Below are 17701 nucleotides of genomic sequence, written 5' to 3' on the forward strand. Positions count from 1 at the left end.
GCACACCTCTGCCTGGATATCCACGCATTTCCATGCATTCTCTGAAATCTAGGTGGAGGTTCCCAAACCTCAATTATTGACTTCTGTGCACCTGCAGACTCAACACTACATGGAAGCTGTCAAGACTTGGGGCTTGCACCCCCTGAAGCCATGGCCTGAGCTGTACCTTGGCCCCTTTTAGCCATGGCTGGAGCAGCTGGGATGCAGGGCACCAAGTCCCTAGGCTGCACACAACGGGGGGCCCTGGGGCCAGCCCCTGAAACCATTTTTTTCCTCCTAGGCCTCTGGGCCTGAGATGGGAGGGGCTGCTGCAAAGGTCTCTGACATGCCCTGAAGACATTTTCCCCATTGTCTTGGTGATTAACATTGGGCTTCTCATCACTTACACAAATTTCTGTAGCAGGCTTGAATTTCTTCCCAGAAAATGGGTTTTTCTTTTTTACTGCATTGTCAGGCTGCAAATTTTCCAAACTTTTATTCTCTGCTTCCTCTTGAACCATTTTGCCTCTTAGAAATTTCTTCTGCCAGATACCCTTAATCATCTCTCTCAAAGTCAAAATTCCACAGAACTCTATTGCGAGGCAAAATGCCGCCAGTCTCTTTGCACAGCAAGAGTGAGCTTTTCTCCAGTTCCCAACAAGTTCCTCATCTTCATCTGAGACTAGCTCAACCTGGACCTAATTGTCCATATCGCTATCAGCATTTTGGTCAAAACCATTCAACAAGCCTCTAGGAAGTTCCAAACTCTCCCACATCTTCTTGTCTTCTGAGCCCTCCAAGTCTCTAGGAAGTTCCAAACTTTCTCACATTTTCCTATCTTCTTCTGAGCCCTCCAAACTGTTCCAACCTCTGCCTGTTACCCATTTCCAAAGTTGCTTCCACACTTTCGGTATCTTTACAGCAGTGCCCCACGACCTGGTACCAATTTATTATATTAGTCTGTTCTCACATTGCTAATAGACATGCCTGTGACTGGGTAATTTATAAGGAAAAAGAGGCTTAATGGACTCACGGTTTCAGGTGGCTGAAGAGGCCTCACAATTATGGCGGAAGGTGAAGGAAGAACAAAGGCACATCTTACATGGTGGCAGGCAAGAGAAGTGCTGAGCAAAAGGGGGCAAAGTCCTTTATAAAACCATCAGATCTCATGTGAACTCACTCACTATTACAAGAACAGTATGAAGGTAACCACCCCCATGATTCAATTACTTCTACCTGGACCTGCCCTTGACACATGGGGATTATCACAATTCAAGGTGAGATTTGGGTGGGGACATGGCCTTACCGTGAATGGAGAACTTACCATCAAGAACTTACCATGAATGAAGTTTGCAGGACTGGAAGTTGCTCTGGGTGAGTCAATGTGTGGGTGGTGAGTGAATGCGAAGGCCTAGGATATTGCTGTACATTACTATCGACTTTATAGACACTGTATGCTTAGGTTACATTAAGCTTATTTAAAAAATTATCTTTCCTCAGTAATAAATCAAGCTTAGCCTACTATGAATTTTTTTATTGATCATTTTTTAAACTTTTTGACTCTTTTCAAGATTCCAATCAGCCTTCAAGTTTCTTTTGTTTCCATGCCTAATAAATTAACACAAACTGGGCCTTGGCTCAGTTAGGGTATGGGGAAAGGTATTCTTTGAGACAGTATTAAAAAAAAAAAGCTTTAGCCTATGCATCTAATTTTCATTTGTCTTTTTATATTACAAGGCACCCAAAACATCTTTGTAAATTTAGCAATTAAATCAATGTGTATCTATTTCACTTTTAGAGGCAGAGAGGAAAAATGATCATATAAAACTAGTGTAAAACTAATTTTGATTTTTACCAAATTTATTGATGAGAACATTTACTGTCTCTTTATTTATAAATATTTTCTTTTTTGTACACAAAGTTCCTGGCTACTCTAGGCTGGTTAGTACAGGGTTGATCACTCTAAAATATCTTTGCCACAATATAAACGATGTGCTTTTGATGGTATGTCCCAAATACATATTTCCCTTTGTGGCGTGACATATGGTATTGTCTGGAGAATATTCAATATATGCCTGAAAAGAGAATGTGTTCTCTCTTCCTTTTATGGAGTCTTTCATAAATATCAGCTCAGGTTGCTTGATAGTGTTTGTTAATGTATTCTATATCCTTACAGATGTTCTGTTGTTCAACAAATTACTGAAATAGAATCGTTGAACCCTTTAAAAAAGATGTCTTATATACAATCCAAACAATATTTCCCTGGGATGTAGAGATGATCTACATTGAGGCAATATATCCTTTGAGAGTTTTGACATTTTAGCATAACCATATATTAGCTTTTGATTGAATGTCTTGTCACAACATCTTGACAATCATTGCCTGGTGCAGTCCGTGGAGATACGTCTTTTGTGGAGAAATTTTCTTCGATAAATAATTAATAGTTCAATTTAGGCTTCTTATTTCATTTTCTACATAATTTTTCCCTCTTTTACTTGTAGATTGTCCTTCATTCGTTGATCTGCAATTCTCAAATAATCTTTGAACTTACTGTGACAATATATTTAGCCATAATATATACCTTTTCTATGATTATAAGATTATTCATAGAATTCCACAGCATCTATTAAGAACTGTCACTTTATTGAGTCTTTGCCAAAAGTAGAGCTTTGTTGGATGATCCGAGAAGAACCATCTAACGAGGACTATGAGAAGGAACTAGTTGCTTTTCATAAAGATGCAAATAACAGCAAGATGCTATTACAGTTGTTTTGAATTAGTCACACAACTTTGCATCTGGAAACAGGGTTTAGAACTATGAAAATGCCCTGTACTCTTGATAGTTGATATTAGGATATTAATTTCTATTTGTTCTGAAACATGTTTTAAAAAACAGCAACTCTAAAGAAAGGAAGAGTGAGAGAAGAGAGAAACAGGGAGACAGAGACAGAGTCAGAAACAGAGACAGAGATAGAGATCCAGCCAGCTGTACATAAGATTCCCTACATTACAATTACAGATACACTAATTAAGTTTTAGGAGTAATTAATTGCATAAAACATTAATGCAAGTACTGAAGTTAATTTAGAAACATCTTATCTTTGTTTGTCTTAGAAAAGCATAGTTTCTCTTCAGATCTGTTTATGTTGTTGGAATTTTCTTCCTTTTAGAATAGACATTACTTTCCAAATCACCTTTAGAGATGCATGTCTTAATTTATTGTTCCCCAGTATTAGGATAAATGAATGGCTTGAGGGGTACATTAGAGCTATGGACTCACCAAAAATCACAGCTAATTCCGTTTCTGGCATAAAGTAGCTGGAGGTGGCGATGAGAAAGGACAAGTAGTAGGCAATAAAGAGGAGAAGGAAGGAAATGACAGCTTTCAGGGCTCTCACATGGGCTTCTGTGCTGGGGTCTCTGCACCCTGTGGCACTGAGCTGCATTCGCCTGATATGTCTCCACAGGGAGAGGATCAAGAAGAAAAAGGACATTAGGCACACACAAAAGGGGAGCAGCGTTGCCAGGTTGAGAAATAACTTGGTAGAAGCATGTTGAGTTTTATTTACTCTGCAACTCCAAGTTAAGTTTGTTTTCCTCTTTGCCTTCACACAAAACCTGAAATCAGCATTCAAATTCTCAGTGGCTGGAAGGCTAATAAACACAGAGAGAACCATGCACCCCAATAGAATCCAGGAAATCACCCTGTCAATTCTCCACTTCATCCAGAGGAAAAGTGGGTGAAAGAAATTAGCTATCTTGAAGAAATAGTAAATGCTGAGGCAGGTTGCAAACCAGATACTTAAATGATTGGTCAGTATCCAGAAGAAGTCAATGATTCTCATTTCTTTACCGGTGGCATAGACATCTGGATATAGCACCAATATAAAACAGTCTAATACTATTACGCACAATAGACAAATTCTGGATATGGCCAGACTCGTGAGGATTAAATCAATGGAGGCAATTTTCCTCTTCTTGATCCAGTCCATGCAGTTTACCAATCCAATGAATGCATTCCCTAAGATCCCCACTGAAAACTCTCCAACTGCTAAGAACAGTAAAGTAGTCTGCACTTTATCTGTCATGTTTAAATAGAGAAATATGCAATTAGTTTCTAGTTGACCTGATGGAGTTTGACATCCACACCTGCTTCTTAGATTTTGATGGAGTTTTCTTTCCCTCTTTGTTGTAGTCTGTTTTGCGATGGAGACTGGAATGATAAATGAAGACTGGAGCTATCTTCATTAAATCCTAATCAGTCTTGACAAACAATATGGTTGGCGATCCTTGGCCTGGCCACTGTATGCCCATTTACCTACTCAGCAGGTTGTAATTTTCCACATATGGTTATTTTAGGCTGAGCTACTGTTCACTAAGATGCAAACTGGGCCAATTCCCTTTCATGGTCCTGCATTGTCTTTCTGAGGCTAAGGTGTACGCATTTTGGATTCATTAATTTGTGATGTATACTAGTAACCTCAATAGGGTTGCTAGATTTAGCAATTAAAAATTCAGCACACCCAGTTAAACTTGAATTACAGGTAAAAAAATGAATGATTTTTTAGTGTATGTCCCTAATTACTTAAGATCAGTGCTTTCAGGAAGTACCGAAGTTCAAATTAGATTGAGTGTTCCATTCTGGCAACCTGAATATCAAGAATTTGGTGGCAAGTATGAAACTGGCAAAAACTGAAATTTCTTGAAGAATCTTTATTTTGCTGAATGTTAATATTGATAATTAGTAAAGAATCCGAAGTTTGGTTCCATAGTGAGAATTACATATTTTCAGGAAACTTAAAAAGTTAACACTAAATGTAGATTATTTGATTCCAAAGAAACTTTAGGTCATTATTTTGGCTGTTCAGATGAACAATTATATGGCATAGTGTCTCTTAATACAACACATTGTCTTATTGACCAAATGACATTTAATGGTTACTTAGCAATGCTATATATAATAAGGTAGAGGACCTATAATAAAAAAGACTATTGATTATCTTAAAATTTTTCATTTTCACTTAAAATGTTCTCAAGGAAACTTTGAGAGGTATTAGATATGTCTGTTACCTTGTTTGTGATGAAGATATCATGGGTGTTTGAAATTGTATACATTAAATATATGCAGTTCTTTTTATACCAATTATACTTTCATAAAGATTTCAAAAAAATTTAAAAATGTTCTCAAGAATAGTTGTATGCATGAGAGAGAAGATAGTAAAATTCTGTATTTCATTCTCTCCACTGTCCTCCACACAAATTGCATGAGTATCTAGATCCTCAACCCTTCTAGCAGGAGACTGAAGATTAAACTTTCCACATCTCTAGAGATGAATTCTTAGTTTGAAATAGCTTCTCTAATTTAGAGTTACTGAGAAGTGCTTTACTATATGGGCTTCCATAGAATAGTTCTTGGGTACTCACACCTTCCTGGGAATGCATGTATTCTCTTATCCTTCCTTAAAGGACAAACCATCATTCTGGAGATGTAGCCTTAATTTTTGGACAATCTGCATGATTATGTAGCCATGTTCACAGGCAACTGGAACATCGTCTATGATGGGACGATCTTGGAAATGATCCCTCACCTAGACTCATCATTTCTTTTTTTTTCTTTTTTTTTTTTTTGTTGAGATGGAGTTTCGCTCTTATTGCTCAGGCTGGAGTGCAATTTTGGCTCACTGCAACCTCCACCTCCCAGGTTCAAGGGATTCTCCTGCCTCAGCCTGCCAAGTAGCTGGGATTACAGGCATGGGCCTGGCTAATTTTGTATTTTTAGTAGATTCCGGGTTTCTCCATGTTGATCAGGCTGGTCTTGAACTCCCGACCTCAGGTGATCCACTCACCTTGGCCTCCCAAAGTTCTGGGATTACAGGTGTGAGCCACTGTGCCCGGGCTAGACTCATCATTTCTACCCCACAGTTTATCCTGGTAAATGAAGTGCTCACGGGAACTATTATGATATATTTGCTCAAATAATTTTTAGACTTTTTTTTGTTTAGTTTTGGAAATAAATGTAGATTTTATGCATACCAATGTTGCATAGCATGAAGTTATGTGAATACATAGTTAAGAAGAAAAGTTCTACAAGAGAGCATTTTGTCCTTGTGATAGTTTGCTGAGAATGATGGTTTCCAGCTTCATCCATGTCCCTACGAAGGACATGAACTCATCATTTTTTATGGCTGCATAGTATTCCATGGTGTATATGTGCCACATTTTCTTAATCCAGTCTACCATTGTTGGACATTTGGGTTGGTTCCAAGTCTTTGCTATTGTGAATAGTGCAGCAAAAACCAAACACCGCATGTTCTCACTCATAGGTCGGAATTGAACGATGAGAACACATGGACTCAGGAAGGGGAACATCACACACCAGGGACTGTTGTGGGGTGTGGGGAGGGAGGAGGGATAGCATTAAGAGATATACCTAATGCTAAATGACAAGTTAATGGGTGCAGCACAACAACATGGCACATGTATACATATGTAACAAACCTGCACGTTGTGCACATGTACCCTAAAACTTAAAGTATAATAATAATTAAAAAAAGAGAGCATTTTGTCAAAAGCTTACTACTTTGAACCCCTGTCACTGTGGTCACTGGAGATGCCTGAAACATTGGAGAGGCAGGAAACAAAATATGGAAGAAAAAAACTTAACCCTAACGGGGTAAAACTTTCCCAAAAGTACTAATTCAATAAAACATTTATTTCATCTAAACCTTTGGAAAAATATAAAGTTCATCCTAGTATAAAATCTACAGGTATTTTGTAGAATACATTAATATATTTTATCAAGAGAACATGAATTCTTGTGTCTTGTAAAACAAAGAGTAACATACACAGCTAGCATATTAGAAATATAGTTCATAAAATTTATATACTTAGGGCTATAAATATTAGTACTTTACAGAGGGAGTTTTACATGATAATAAGACAAACAATTGATAATTTTCTGATAATTATATTTTAGTTGTAATAAAAGGAAATTAGTAGATTGAAATACATCAGAATAAAACATAGAAAGTAATGGGAGTAAAAGCAATAATGTACAGCCATATTAGAACATACACAACCTGAGACATGCCAGACAAACGTTTCAATAATATTATAGTGAGGATGGATTTCATGTTCACAGCAAAATTAAAAATTTTAGTGACTTATTTTCCTTCTTTTTTTAAATAAAAATTACTTTGTATTTTTTGTAAACATTCGTTGCTTCTTCCAGTGACAGTATGTGCTTATTCCATGGTATACGCTATTTTCTTCCCAATTTCTTTCTTTTGTTAAGTCCTGAGTAAAAACCTTTGCAGGGTCTGGTTAGAGCAAAGAACCTGAGTGAGCAGTCTGACTGATATTTGTTATCCCCATTCTTTTATCCAGATTGTGAAGAGGGCTTAGGAACACCCCTTGGTGGGTGGCACTTGAGTGGGTTCGATTCCCTCCCAGGTGCTGCGTGAAAAGCAAGTTGTTTGAGAGGAAATTTAATTTCAAGGAAAATAAATAGAAAACATCAGAATAAGGTCAACCAGAAAATATTACCTAGGGGACCATGGAAATCATCATTCGGGAAAACCAAAGACAGACCAGAGAACATCTGAGTTCCTAGTCAATAAGCCAAATGGGAGTGACTCAGCAGAGCCACGAAAGAAGCACAATTAAGGAGTGGCAATAAAAATGTATGACAGAGAAAAATAAGAAACCAGTTAGCATAGCTCAGGTTCACTTTACCATGAGCCAAAGTAAAATCTAAAAAGGCTTTAACTAGGCAATACATGCCTAACATTTGCATTGAGGAGACAAGAAGAGAAGCATGAGCTCTGAATTTCTTCGAGGAAAGGGAGTATAAAGATGAGCATTTCTGGGTTGTAAAGAGACATAAAATATGTATTCATTAGTTTGCTACTAGGTCCTGATAATACTTCAAGATATGCATCCAAAATAAATGAGATAACTGGAGAAAAATGAGAATAGACTTATAAGAAAATTATATTTTTTAATAGAGAAGAGGATTTGATTTTAAATTCCATTTATGAAACTAAGATTTCATATCACGCAGGCAATTTTTATACACATCAGCATTCTGACAGATGCCTGCCTCAGTTTGTTGTTTAAAATAATTAAAATAAGTGAGTGACCCGAAAGATAGAGAATTGCTACAATCTCTCCAAACTCCACAGCTAACTTGTATTTTGTAATAAGATAGCTAAAGGTCACCAAAAGAGAAGTAATATAGTATAGGAAAAAAAAGAAGATAAATGAAGTCATAGTTTTAATGGCTCTCACATGAGCTTCAGTGCTGGGGTCTCTACTGCTGGTAGCATAGAGTTTTATTTGTTTGGTGTGTCTCCATAAAGATCTCACTAAAAGGAAAAATGATATCAGTGACACAATAAATGGGACAATTGCAAACAGGTTAAAGAGAGTCAAGGGTTCAAAGTATGGCATTTTACTCACATGGAACATTTCAGTAATGTTTCTTTTATGTTGGGCAATTGCATGAAACCTATAATCACGACTCAGTACTATTGCTGCTATAAGGCTGACCAACAAGGAAATGGCAAAACATCCCAGCAGGATCCAGCGAACCACCATATCAATTTTCCACTTCAGCCAGAGAAAAAGTGGGTGAGAGGAATTGGCTATCTTGAGAAAATAGAAGACATTAAGGCAGGTGGTAATCCACATATTTAAGTAGTTGGCAAATGTCCAGAAGGTAGAAATGGCTATCTGTAGTTTACTTATTGTATAAACATCTGGGTTAAGTACTATTACGATGCCATTTACAACCATTACACTGATCAAACAAATTCTAGCAATAACTAAATTTGTGAGGATGTAGTCAATTGTGGAGATCTTTTTCTTCTTAATCCAGTCAATCCAGTTGACTAGTGCAATGTATCCATTCCCCAATATTCCTAGTATGAATTCTCCAGTTATTAGGATTATAAAGATGTTATCTGCAGGACTGAACATGTTTGTAGAGAGAACAATCTGATTTTAAATATCACTGTAGATGAGCTAATTTACAGGTGACCTGTTAAAGCATGATAAATCAATTCTTCGAATCATGCAATAATGTTTTCATCTGCTGTTATTTCGACTTTGTTATCATTCCAGAAGTGTTCAGCTCTCCTCTGAAATAGGATTGTCTCTACATTCCTGAAGATGAAACCAACTAATGAGCAGCTTGACTAGTTATTTACAGCCTGGAAAAATTATAATTATTACCCTTTAGTGAGTGATAACTGAAATGTTTGGCTGAAATTGCTCCCATGCAAATTCAAAGAGATTTTATATCATGAATTTGCAACAGGCTTCTTGCTGTAGCTCTATATTTGGACCTTTAAATTGAGTTTTGAATAGGGAGTCACAAAAAAAGAGATAAATGTTTAATAAAAACCCAACTGCGTAAATAAAACTTCATTTTCATCATGTAAGTTATAAATAAGCCATAAATCAGTTCTCCCAGATGCAAACAAATTTTCACTTTGGAAGTAATTAGTACAATTAAATTGTAGATAGTTAACATTTAGTCAGAGGATAATAATTCTTGTTTTTATTTAAACGGCTAATTAGGGAAGGATATGATACAAATCTAATTAGAAATGACTTTTTTTTTAGGCAGGCACATGGTAATATTTACTAAGAATTTGCTCTCTTTTCAATTGTTCCTTAGAAGTGAAATATGCCAGGTAAAGGTTTGTTATCTTTAGTTTTTTTTTAATGTGAGAAATACCCTTGAAGACAATTCACTTCCTGAAACATTGTCTCTTGTATAATAAGCATTGTAATCTAAAATTAAGGAAATTTAAATTTTACATTATTCTAGTTCCAATCAACTTCTTTTATAAGATTTGTAATCTCACAGTGCATATTATAGTCATATTTCTAGATAGGGCAAACACATAAAAAAGTAACTACTTGGGAGACTGAGGCAGGGGGATCACTTGAACTGGGAGGCAGAGTTTGCAGTGAGCCAAGATCGTGCCACTGCACTCCAACCTGGGCGATACAGTGAGACTCCGTCTCCCAATAATAACAATAATAATTTTTTTTTTTACCTACCAGTATTTCCAAGGAATAGGACTAATTCTACTATTAAATTAGATTTATTTGTTTTGGGGTGAGGGAAAGTACAACTTAGCCCAAAATACATTTGAATGTAGGTAATACAAATCACAATACCCTAGGGCTTCTTGTATTTAAATAGTTCTACAATGTATACAACACATGCAGGATTTTTTCTATTTCTTACATGTGTGTAATGTGTAACAGGAAAGCATAAACTTAATAACTTAAAGAAACCTAGTTACCTATAAAATATTACTGGAAACAAAATAGAAAAGAAAATGATGCAGAGGGAAAAAAACATGTCAGAGATTTCTGAGTTAGAAGGCTAGAGAAAACATTCCAAAGAATCTTTGGGAACCGACTTCTAAAATTGCCATCACCAGCTAGAGTACTTATGAGCACGCTGACTACTTGGACCCTCAACCTTCTTTCTCAAGGTGGTTCTGCTATACATAACTGTGGCTCCTCTCCCTGTCAAACTTTCATTCTTGAGATTATACTCCTTTTCCCACATCATATATCATCTTAGATAGAATCTCATTGAAGACTGTTTTTCTCCCTTCTTGATCAAGACAAACCCTTCCAGAAATGGAGAGGAAAGGGTGGTGAAGATAAGGACCGGCCTTCATTTCAAAGTAGAGAGTTGTTTTGCATGATTGATTTTATAGCAAGTGTTGATGAGTTCTAAAATATATTCCCCAAAACCTGTTTGCCTGACATTCTTCTACTCACTGACTTCAAGGCCTTTGCCAGTATTTGTCAGAAAAGAAGTAGAACCTTTTTGTATTTAGTCAATGACATAAAATGATGAAATGTTCGTGTGGGATTTAGATTCATTTTTTTCTGCAACAACAAAGAATATGTGGTGCAATGATAACATTAGATTACCAATTAAACAAGACAAAAATGTCAAGGAACACAAAACAAATCTTCAGAATCATGATAGATATTAATGACTTCCAATAGCATATAAGAGAAAATGAATGAAAACAGGAGAAGGGAGAATGCCTTTTGTTGATTTCTTTCTCCTTGTAGTCAGGATACTGTTTAGGGGTCTCTATGGAACAAAAGGCTTTCTTCTTCTAAGGAAACCCTTCACAAATTTTAACATCTTCAGAAAAGCTTCCCTCAACTTGCTGTTTCCCATGATTAGAATGAATGAATGGCTCGATGGGAAAATGACAGTTACTATGTCACCAATCATCAACACTAATTTTCCCTGAGGGATCAGAGTGATAGAAGTCATAACAAGAAAGACTGGGTAGTACACGATGAGGAGGAGCAGAAAGATGATCACTGCCTTTATGGCCCTCATGTGGGCCTCTGTACTTGGGTCTCTGAACCCTGTAGCATGCAGTTGAATCTGCTTGGTGTGTCTAACTAGGGAGAAAAGTAACAAGAAAAATGAGATCAGGCAAAGGATAAAGGGAACCATCGCCCCCAGGTTCAGGGTTAACTGTTTGAAAGTACCTGGACTTTTACTCACTTTGAATTCCCAAGTAATGTTTTCTTTATGACTGACCTTGAAAAGGTGATACCACATATCATCATTCATTGGAACGCTAATAATTAAGGAGATAAGAAAGGACCCCAGAAGAATCGCAAGGATGACTTTGTTGATCTTTAGCTTCAGCCAGAAGAAAAATGGGTGGGATATATTGGCTATCTTGAGTAAATAGAAGATACTGAGGCAAGAAGTAAACCAGAGACTTGAATGATTGGCAAATGTCCAGACAATATCCATAATTCTTACTAGCACGCTATTGCCATATGTACCTGGAAAGAGCAGCATAAAGAAGCCATCTAATGGTATTACACACAGCAGACAGATTCTGGAGATGGCCAAGCTGATCAGGATGATGTCAATCAAGGAAACATCTCTTCTTTGGAGCCAGTCAATGCAGTTAACTAGTACAATGAATCCATTTCCCCAAATCCCTATGGTCAATTCACCAGCAATTAAAATAATATATATTGTCTCTATTGCACTTGGCATGACAGCAGAGACTTGTGATTTTTGAATATCACTGATGATGAATTGACTTTCAGCTGACCAGTGAAGAACAATGTATCTGTCTGCCTCTTAGACCATGATATAGTTGTCTTTATCTCTCCTTTTTGTTAGCTGTGATGCAGATGAAGAAGATAGCCAGTCCTGCTCTGGGCTAGAGCTGCCTAAAGACTTCAGTGATTGGGGCCAGTAATTTCCTTTGGTGCAGTGATGACTGAAAGGCTCTAGGATGCAAATGGGAATGGATCTGATTTCTTAAATTTGCACAGTCTTTCTCATTTTAAGCTCTGTATATTTTGGATTTATCAATCTGAGCTGTTGACCAGGAACTCCAAGAAGGTATCGATTACTTGGAAAATATGGCTAGAATTTAATTTGCTGGATGACTATCCATCCTAGTTAGTATATTGACATAGTTATCGCTATTACAGATTCTAGGTTTAATGTGTTAGCTTGTGTAGCCAATTTACTTGCTTGGTTGACTAAAGCTTTAAACAAATTATTACTAACATTAAATGAGGCTTAAATGGCATAACTGGTGGAATGTAGAGGAAAGAATCTAAAGGTGTAGGAAGATAGGAGTATTAAGGTGACTTTATCGTATGTGAACTTCACCTTCTCCCCATTATATGACTTAAGAGGGCCGAAAGGACACTCCATTCACTAGGGCATTGAGAAATACATTATTTAGGTAATTCCCAATATCCTCAAAAAGCTCTGTAGTGTTTGTCTTCTCAACAGAAGGTACAATGAGGGAAATAAACATGACATTGTAGTGTTGTCAGTAATGGGACACAGAAAATTCTGGTTTAGATGTTAGGGTTTCTTAGAGTGTTCTTGCTTTGTACCTGAATGTAGCTTCCGTACATAGAAAAAATAGTCAAAATACTGGTCACTTATCTTTAGAGTGGAAACAGATCAGTCTGAACTGTGAGGAGGACAAAGAGCAAGAAAGTGATATTTTTAGAACTAAAAAGCCTGATAGATATACAAGACTCTTCAATCTGAACTGAGCAATAAGAATACATGCTCTGAATTTTCTTAGCTCTATTTTTTGGCAGCAGGTGTATTATAAATATTAGTATGTTAATTATACACACTTTGGAAACACACTGTTTTATCGGGACATATTGAAACATGTCACTGGGCATAGTAGAACACATTTGAAATAATAGAAAAAGGCACACAGCAATACACGGTTTCCAGAAATTTTATTTTGAAACTAATATTAAATTTTAAGGCAATATTAAATATTGCTTATCAAACACAACAATACAAAGTATTTAATGAGATAATGTATCATATGTTCAGGGTTTTAGACAAAATAAAGAGATAAAAATTAATCTTGCAGATTTTTATGAGAAAGTAAATGGCTGTTGTTATTCTATTAAGTGAAATTTGGGGTTTCTTTCATGCTTCTCTGTGAATTTAGTTTCTGAAGAAATATTAGATTATACAACTCAAAAATACGCACTGTGCTTGTCATGACCAAAGCCACAAAAGAGGTAAAATTCTGAGCAGGACTTCACTAGAGTAAAGAAATTGATTTGCATCCAACTGACAGACAAGCTTGCACCATGTTTACATCTCAGGGAAGGCAATATTTCATTATTTTAATTAAACTTTTTGAATGATAAAATTTTGAGGAGGGAAATAAAGTAGGTTCAAGGTTATTATTTGGAAATAGAACTACTCTGGGATCAATTTGTAATGTCCAGAAAAGATGAAAATGAAAATACATCATGTAGGTGGGTGATTAATAACTGACATATTAAAATTTCTTGGCAAATCCAGATATAGAATCCAAGCTTGCCTTCTGAATCACGGTCTTTTCCCCTACATCAGTTCTTTTCTTCAGCAGTGTGGAATACTGATCAATTTAAGAAAGTTATTATGCCTATATTCAAATGTAAATGAAAATATGCTATAGGATATGACCAGAGTTACCTAAGGGCCTATACTTACTAAAATGCCAGCTTCTTTTATCTTTCCTTGCTATAAATAAAACCCAAATGATCTCAATTTATTTGACACCATTGAATATGTTTTGTGTGTGTGTGTGTGTGTGTGTGTGTGTGTGTGTGTGTGTGTTTATGTGTTATTTGCCCTTTGGATTTTATCTTAGCGTTGAGAAGTTAAAGAGGGATCCTAGCTGACAGACTTTAACATGTATTTCCATTGCAGAAACATTTTAATATAGAATGTTAGTTTATTGATTATTTCTGTCTCTACTAGAAAACAGAAGAAATACTGGGAAACTTATGACATCATTTCCTGTATGTCTTTCTATGAGAAGTGAACAAACACAAACCTACTTAGGCAGATGTTTCTTAAATTTCATTTTCTTTTCTTTGTTGAAATACTGTGTACCATTCTTTAGAACCTTACATCGTTTACAGGCATTTGTCCTTGAATTATGCCTCTTATTATTACTGATCAAAGGAAATGACTACACTCTTCATATTTATAAATCAAGAACAGAATACTGCCATACTGTCCTATTTTCTGACAACTTAAATTTTGAATAGTTGCTGACTTTATCTCCCACCCCATTCTAAACTCTTCACTATATCCATTGGGATCCCTAGTAAACCATTAGCAGAAGCCTTATATTCTCATTCATTTCACTAACAGTTCACTTTATCTTCTTCATTTGAACTTGAGGTTCTGGAACTTCTTTGTTCAATGGGCTACTTTGCCAGTCTGGTGCGTGCTATAATTTCAGAATAATGTTTTTAAGTGCATGAAGTAAAAATATTTGAAATTTATAAGGAATCCATATATATATGCCTTTTTCCTGCAGTATGAAATATATTTTTAATATAATATAGGAATTTATTTGCTTTTTAATTGACATAACAAAAATATCTGGCAGAAAGATCGGTGGTGAAAGTGAATGATAATAGGAGGTACCTGTAACTACAAAGATTTTTGACTTCCCAAAGTGAAAATATTACAGATACTGCTGGTATGGTATGTGCTTGTTACTTACGTTCAAGACAGAAGAAATATTAGATTTAAGCTAAGGATTAATAAAAATAAGTATATAATTTGGTGCCCCTCCCAGTTCATTCATCACTCATGTCCATGGATCTTTTCATTTTAATACTCTACAATTAAATCCTGTGGCAGCTGTTTTCTCTCTCACATCCTCAAAAAAGCGGGTCTAAACCTGGGGTGGGTGTTTTTCTTTCCCTCTCTTGTAACTTTCAGATTATTCTCTTTCTTTTTTTTTTTTTTTTTGAGACAAAGTTTCACTTTGTTGCTTAGGCTGGTCTTGAACTCCTGGCCTCTAGCGATCCTCCTGCCTTGGCCTCCCAAAGTGTTGAGATTACAAGTGTGAGCCACTGTGCCTGGCCAGACTATTCTCCTTCTAATTCCTCACAAGACATACAGAAGTTTGTTATCTCCTGTCATCACTCTATACAAAACATTACCTTTCCTTGTCACAATCATAACCCAGTCTTCCTCGATTTTTGCTTTCTACCTGAAATTAAATAGTTAAATATACTAAATTTCACCACCATTCCTTTTGCTAACGTTCCCCTATCTTTTTGTTGGGTGAAATAATCTTCTATTTGTTAAAAATTCATTTAGTAATCTTGTTTGTTGTATTTTTAATTTTTTAAAATTTAATTATTATGGACATATAATAGTTGTACAGATTTATGGGGGTACATGTGAACCTCATGAAAACAGAGCAATATAATCCCTGTTGAGAAGGGATCCCATGAATGAGAAATATGCATGTCTCTTTAAGAAGAGGAACAGTATTAATTAATGGAGAACTATATAGAGACAATAATTCAAGCATAAAACACTTTATTATAATAGCATATTGGGAATAGTCTTGTCTGTATGAAAATGGCGAAGAAATAGAATATTTGGGATCCATGGAGACAAATAATTTATTTGCTAAATAACAAAGTTTGGACAAGGCTTGAAATATATATAACAGTTAAGAGCTTCAGCTCTGGTGCCAGACAGCTGGAGTTGAAGCTCATTCTCAGTTTTAATGATTGTGTGATTTACATTGTGCCGAATCTTTTCTTTCTCCAATGTGTAAAACATTGACCATAGTGCTATCTATCTCATAGAAATATTATAATTAAATAAAGTCTTGCATTTAAAATACTTAGAATATTTCTTACCATATATACTCAAAAAATTTTAGGTACTATTATTATTGATTTTTTTGGCATTCCATTCAATAAATCATGATTCTCTTATATAGTTGTTTTGCTATAGAGCCTTTATTAATGTGTCTTAATTACAATTTCCTATCCATAATATTTGGCCAAATTTCACATTTTATGATTGCCATAGTTCGAATGTTTGTATTGTCTTCAAAATTCATGTGGAAATGTAATCCCTAATGCAACAATATTAAGAGGTGGGACCTTTTAGGAGATGATTATGATGGGTTTCCCATTGTGATGGGATTAAAAGGCCTGAAGGGAACTAAATAGGTCTTTTAACCTTTCCCCTCTTCTACTATGAAAAGATACAGCATTCAAGGTTCCATGTTGGAAGCCGTGATGAGGCCCTCACCAGACACCAAACCTGCCAATGCCTTAGTCTTGGACTTTCTAGCCTTCAGCACTATGATAAAATAAATTTCTGTTATTTATAAATTACCTCATCTCAGATTTTTTTTATAGCAGCAAAACGGACTAAGACAATGCCAGTCACATGAAATCATAAAATATGGCAACATAATAATTATGGTTTAACAATTTGTTTTCCATTATTCACTGAAAATGTAAACAAACCTAAATGGACTTAATTGTTTTTTTCCTTCATATGTAGTTCTTTTCTTTATTCAATATTAATGCCCAGTGCATCTCATAATATTAATGGACAGGTGACTATTTTGTTTCTCTCTGCAATGGCATAAATAAAGTGATTTTAACAGCATTTCAACTTAAATGCAATAAGTTATTTATTTATATTTGACAGCACATCTAAATGTTCAGGTTAAATAACAATATTCTCAGATATATAGTTTTCAGACGTTTACTAAACATAGAACTTTTTTCAACATTTTGGAGGATGTATTAACAAAAACTATAATGGGGTGAGGAGATACCTATATGACATATGTGGAGTAAAGTTTATAAGAAATTTTGTAAGGCTTAAGAGGTCAAAAATTTAAAAAAAAATTAAGAAAAGAACATCTGTATACTATAAAAATCTTAAAACTCCAGTTGTAGGTAGAAGATCAACACATAAAACTCTGTTGTGTTTCTACACACCAGCAATCTGAACAGTGAATATAGAAATTAAGAAATTAAGAAAACAATTCCAAAATAATGAAACAACTAGGAATAAATTTCACCAAAGAAGCAAAATACTTATATAGAAAAAATGGTGAAACATTGTTGAAAGACATTAAGGAAGACACGAGTAAGTAGAAAGACATCCCATGTTCATGGATAAGATGACTTGATATTGTTAAGATATCAATACTACCCAAAGCAATCTAAAGATTCATTAAAATTCCTATCAAAAATTTCTACAGACTTATTTTCAGAAAGAGGAAAACTAATCCTCAAATTCGAGTGAAATTACAAGGGAATCCAAATACCCAAAACAATCTTTAAAAAGGAGAACAAAGTTGGAAAACTCACACTT

The 17701-nt window shown here is 35.4% G+C and overlaps 3 protein-coding genes across 3 annotated transcripts; all 3 read right to left on the bottom strand.

Moving 5' to 3' along the window:
• Positions 1–3031: 3031 nt before the first annotated feature.
• On the bottom strand, positions 3032–4132 carry TAS2R7 (taste 2 receptor member 7). The gene has a single exon (XM_032159026.2). The coding sequence runs from the start codon at positions 4065–4067 to the stop codon at positions 3111–3113; it is 957 nt and encodes a 318-aa protein (XP_032014917.1). The 5' UTR covers positions 4068–4132; the 3' UTR covers positions 3032–3110.
• Positions 4133–8028: 3896 nt separating this feature from the next.
• TAS2R8 (taste 2 receptor member 8) lies at positions 8029–9264 on the bottom strand. The gene has a single exon (XM_032159624.3). It carries the CDS (start codon positions 8956–8958, stop codon positions 8029–8031), a length of 930 nt encoding a protein of 309 aa, XP_032015515.1. The 5' UTR covers positions 8959–9264.
• Positions 9265–11071: 1807 nt separating this feature from the next.
• Positions 11072–12145, bottom strand: TAS2R9 (taste 2 receptor member 9). Its single transcript, XM_032159625.2, has one exon. The coding sequence runs from the start codon at positions 12050–12052 to the stop codon at positions 11114–11116; it is 939 nt and encodes a 312-aa protein (XP_032015516.1). The 5' UTR covers positions 12053–12145; the 3' UTR covers positions 11072–11113.
• Positions 12146–17701: the final 5556 nt, after the last annotated feature.

The sequence above is a fragment of the Hylobates moloch genome, unplaced genomic scaffold, assembly GCF_009828535.3.
Source record: "Hylobates moloch isolate HMO894 unplaced genomic scaffold, HMol_V3 SCAFFOLD_8, whole genome shotgun sequence".
Classification (NCBI taxonomy): Eukaryota; Metazoa; Chordata; class Mammalia; order Primates; family Hylobatidae; genus Hylobates; species Hylobates moloch.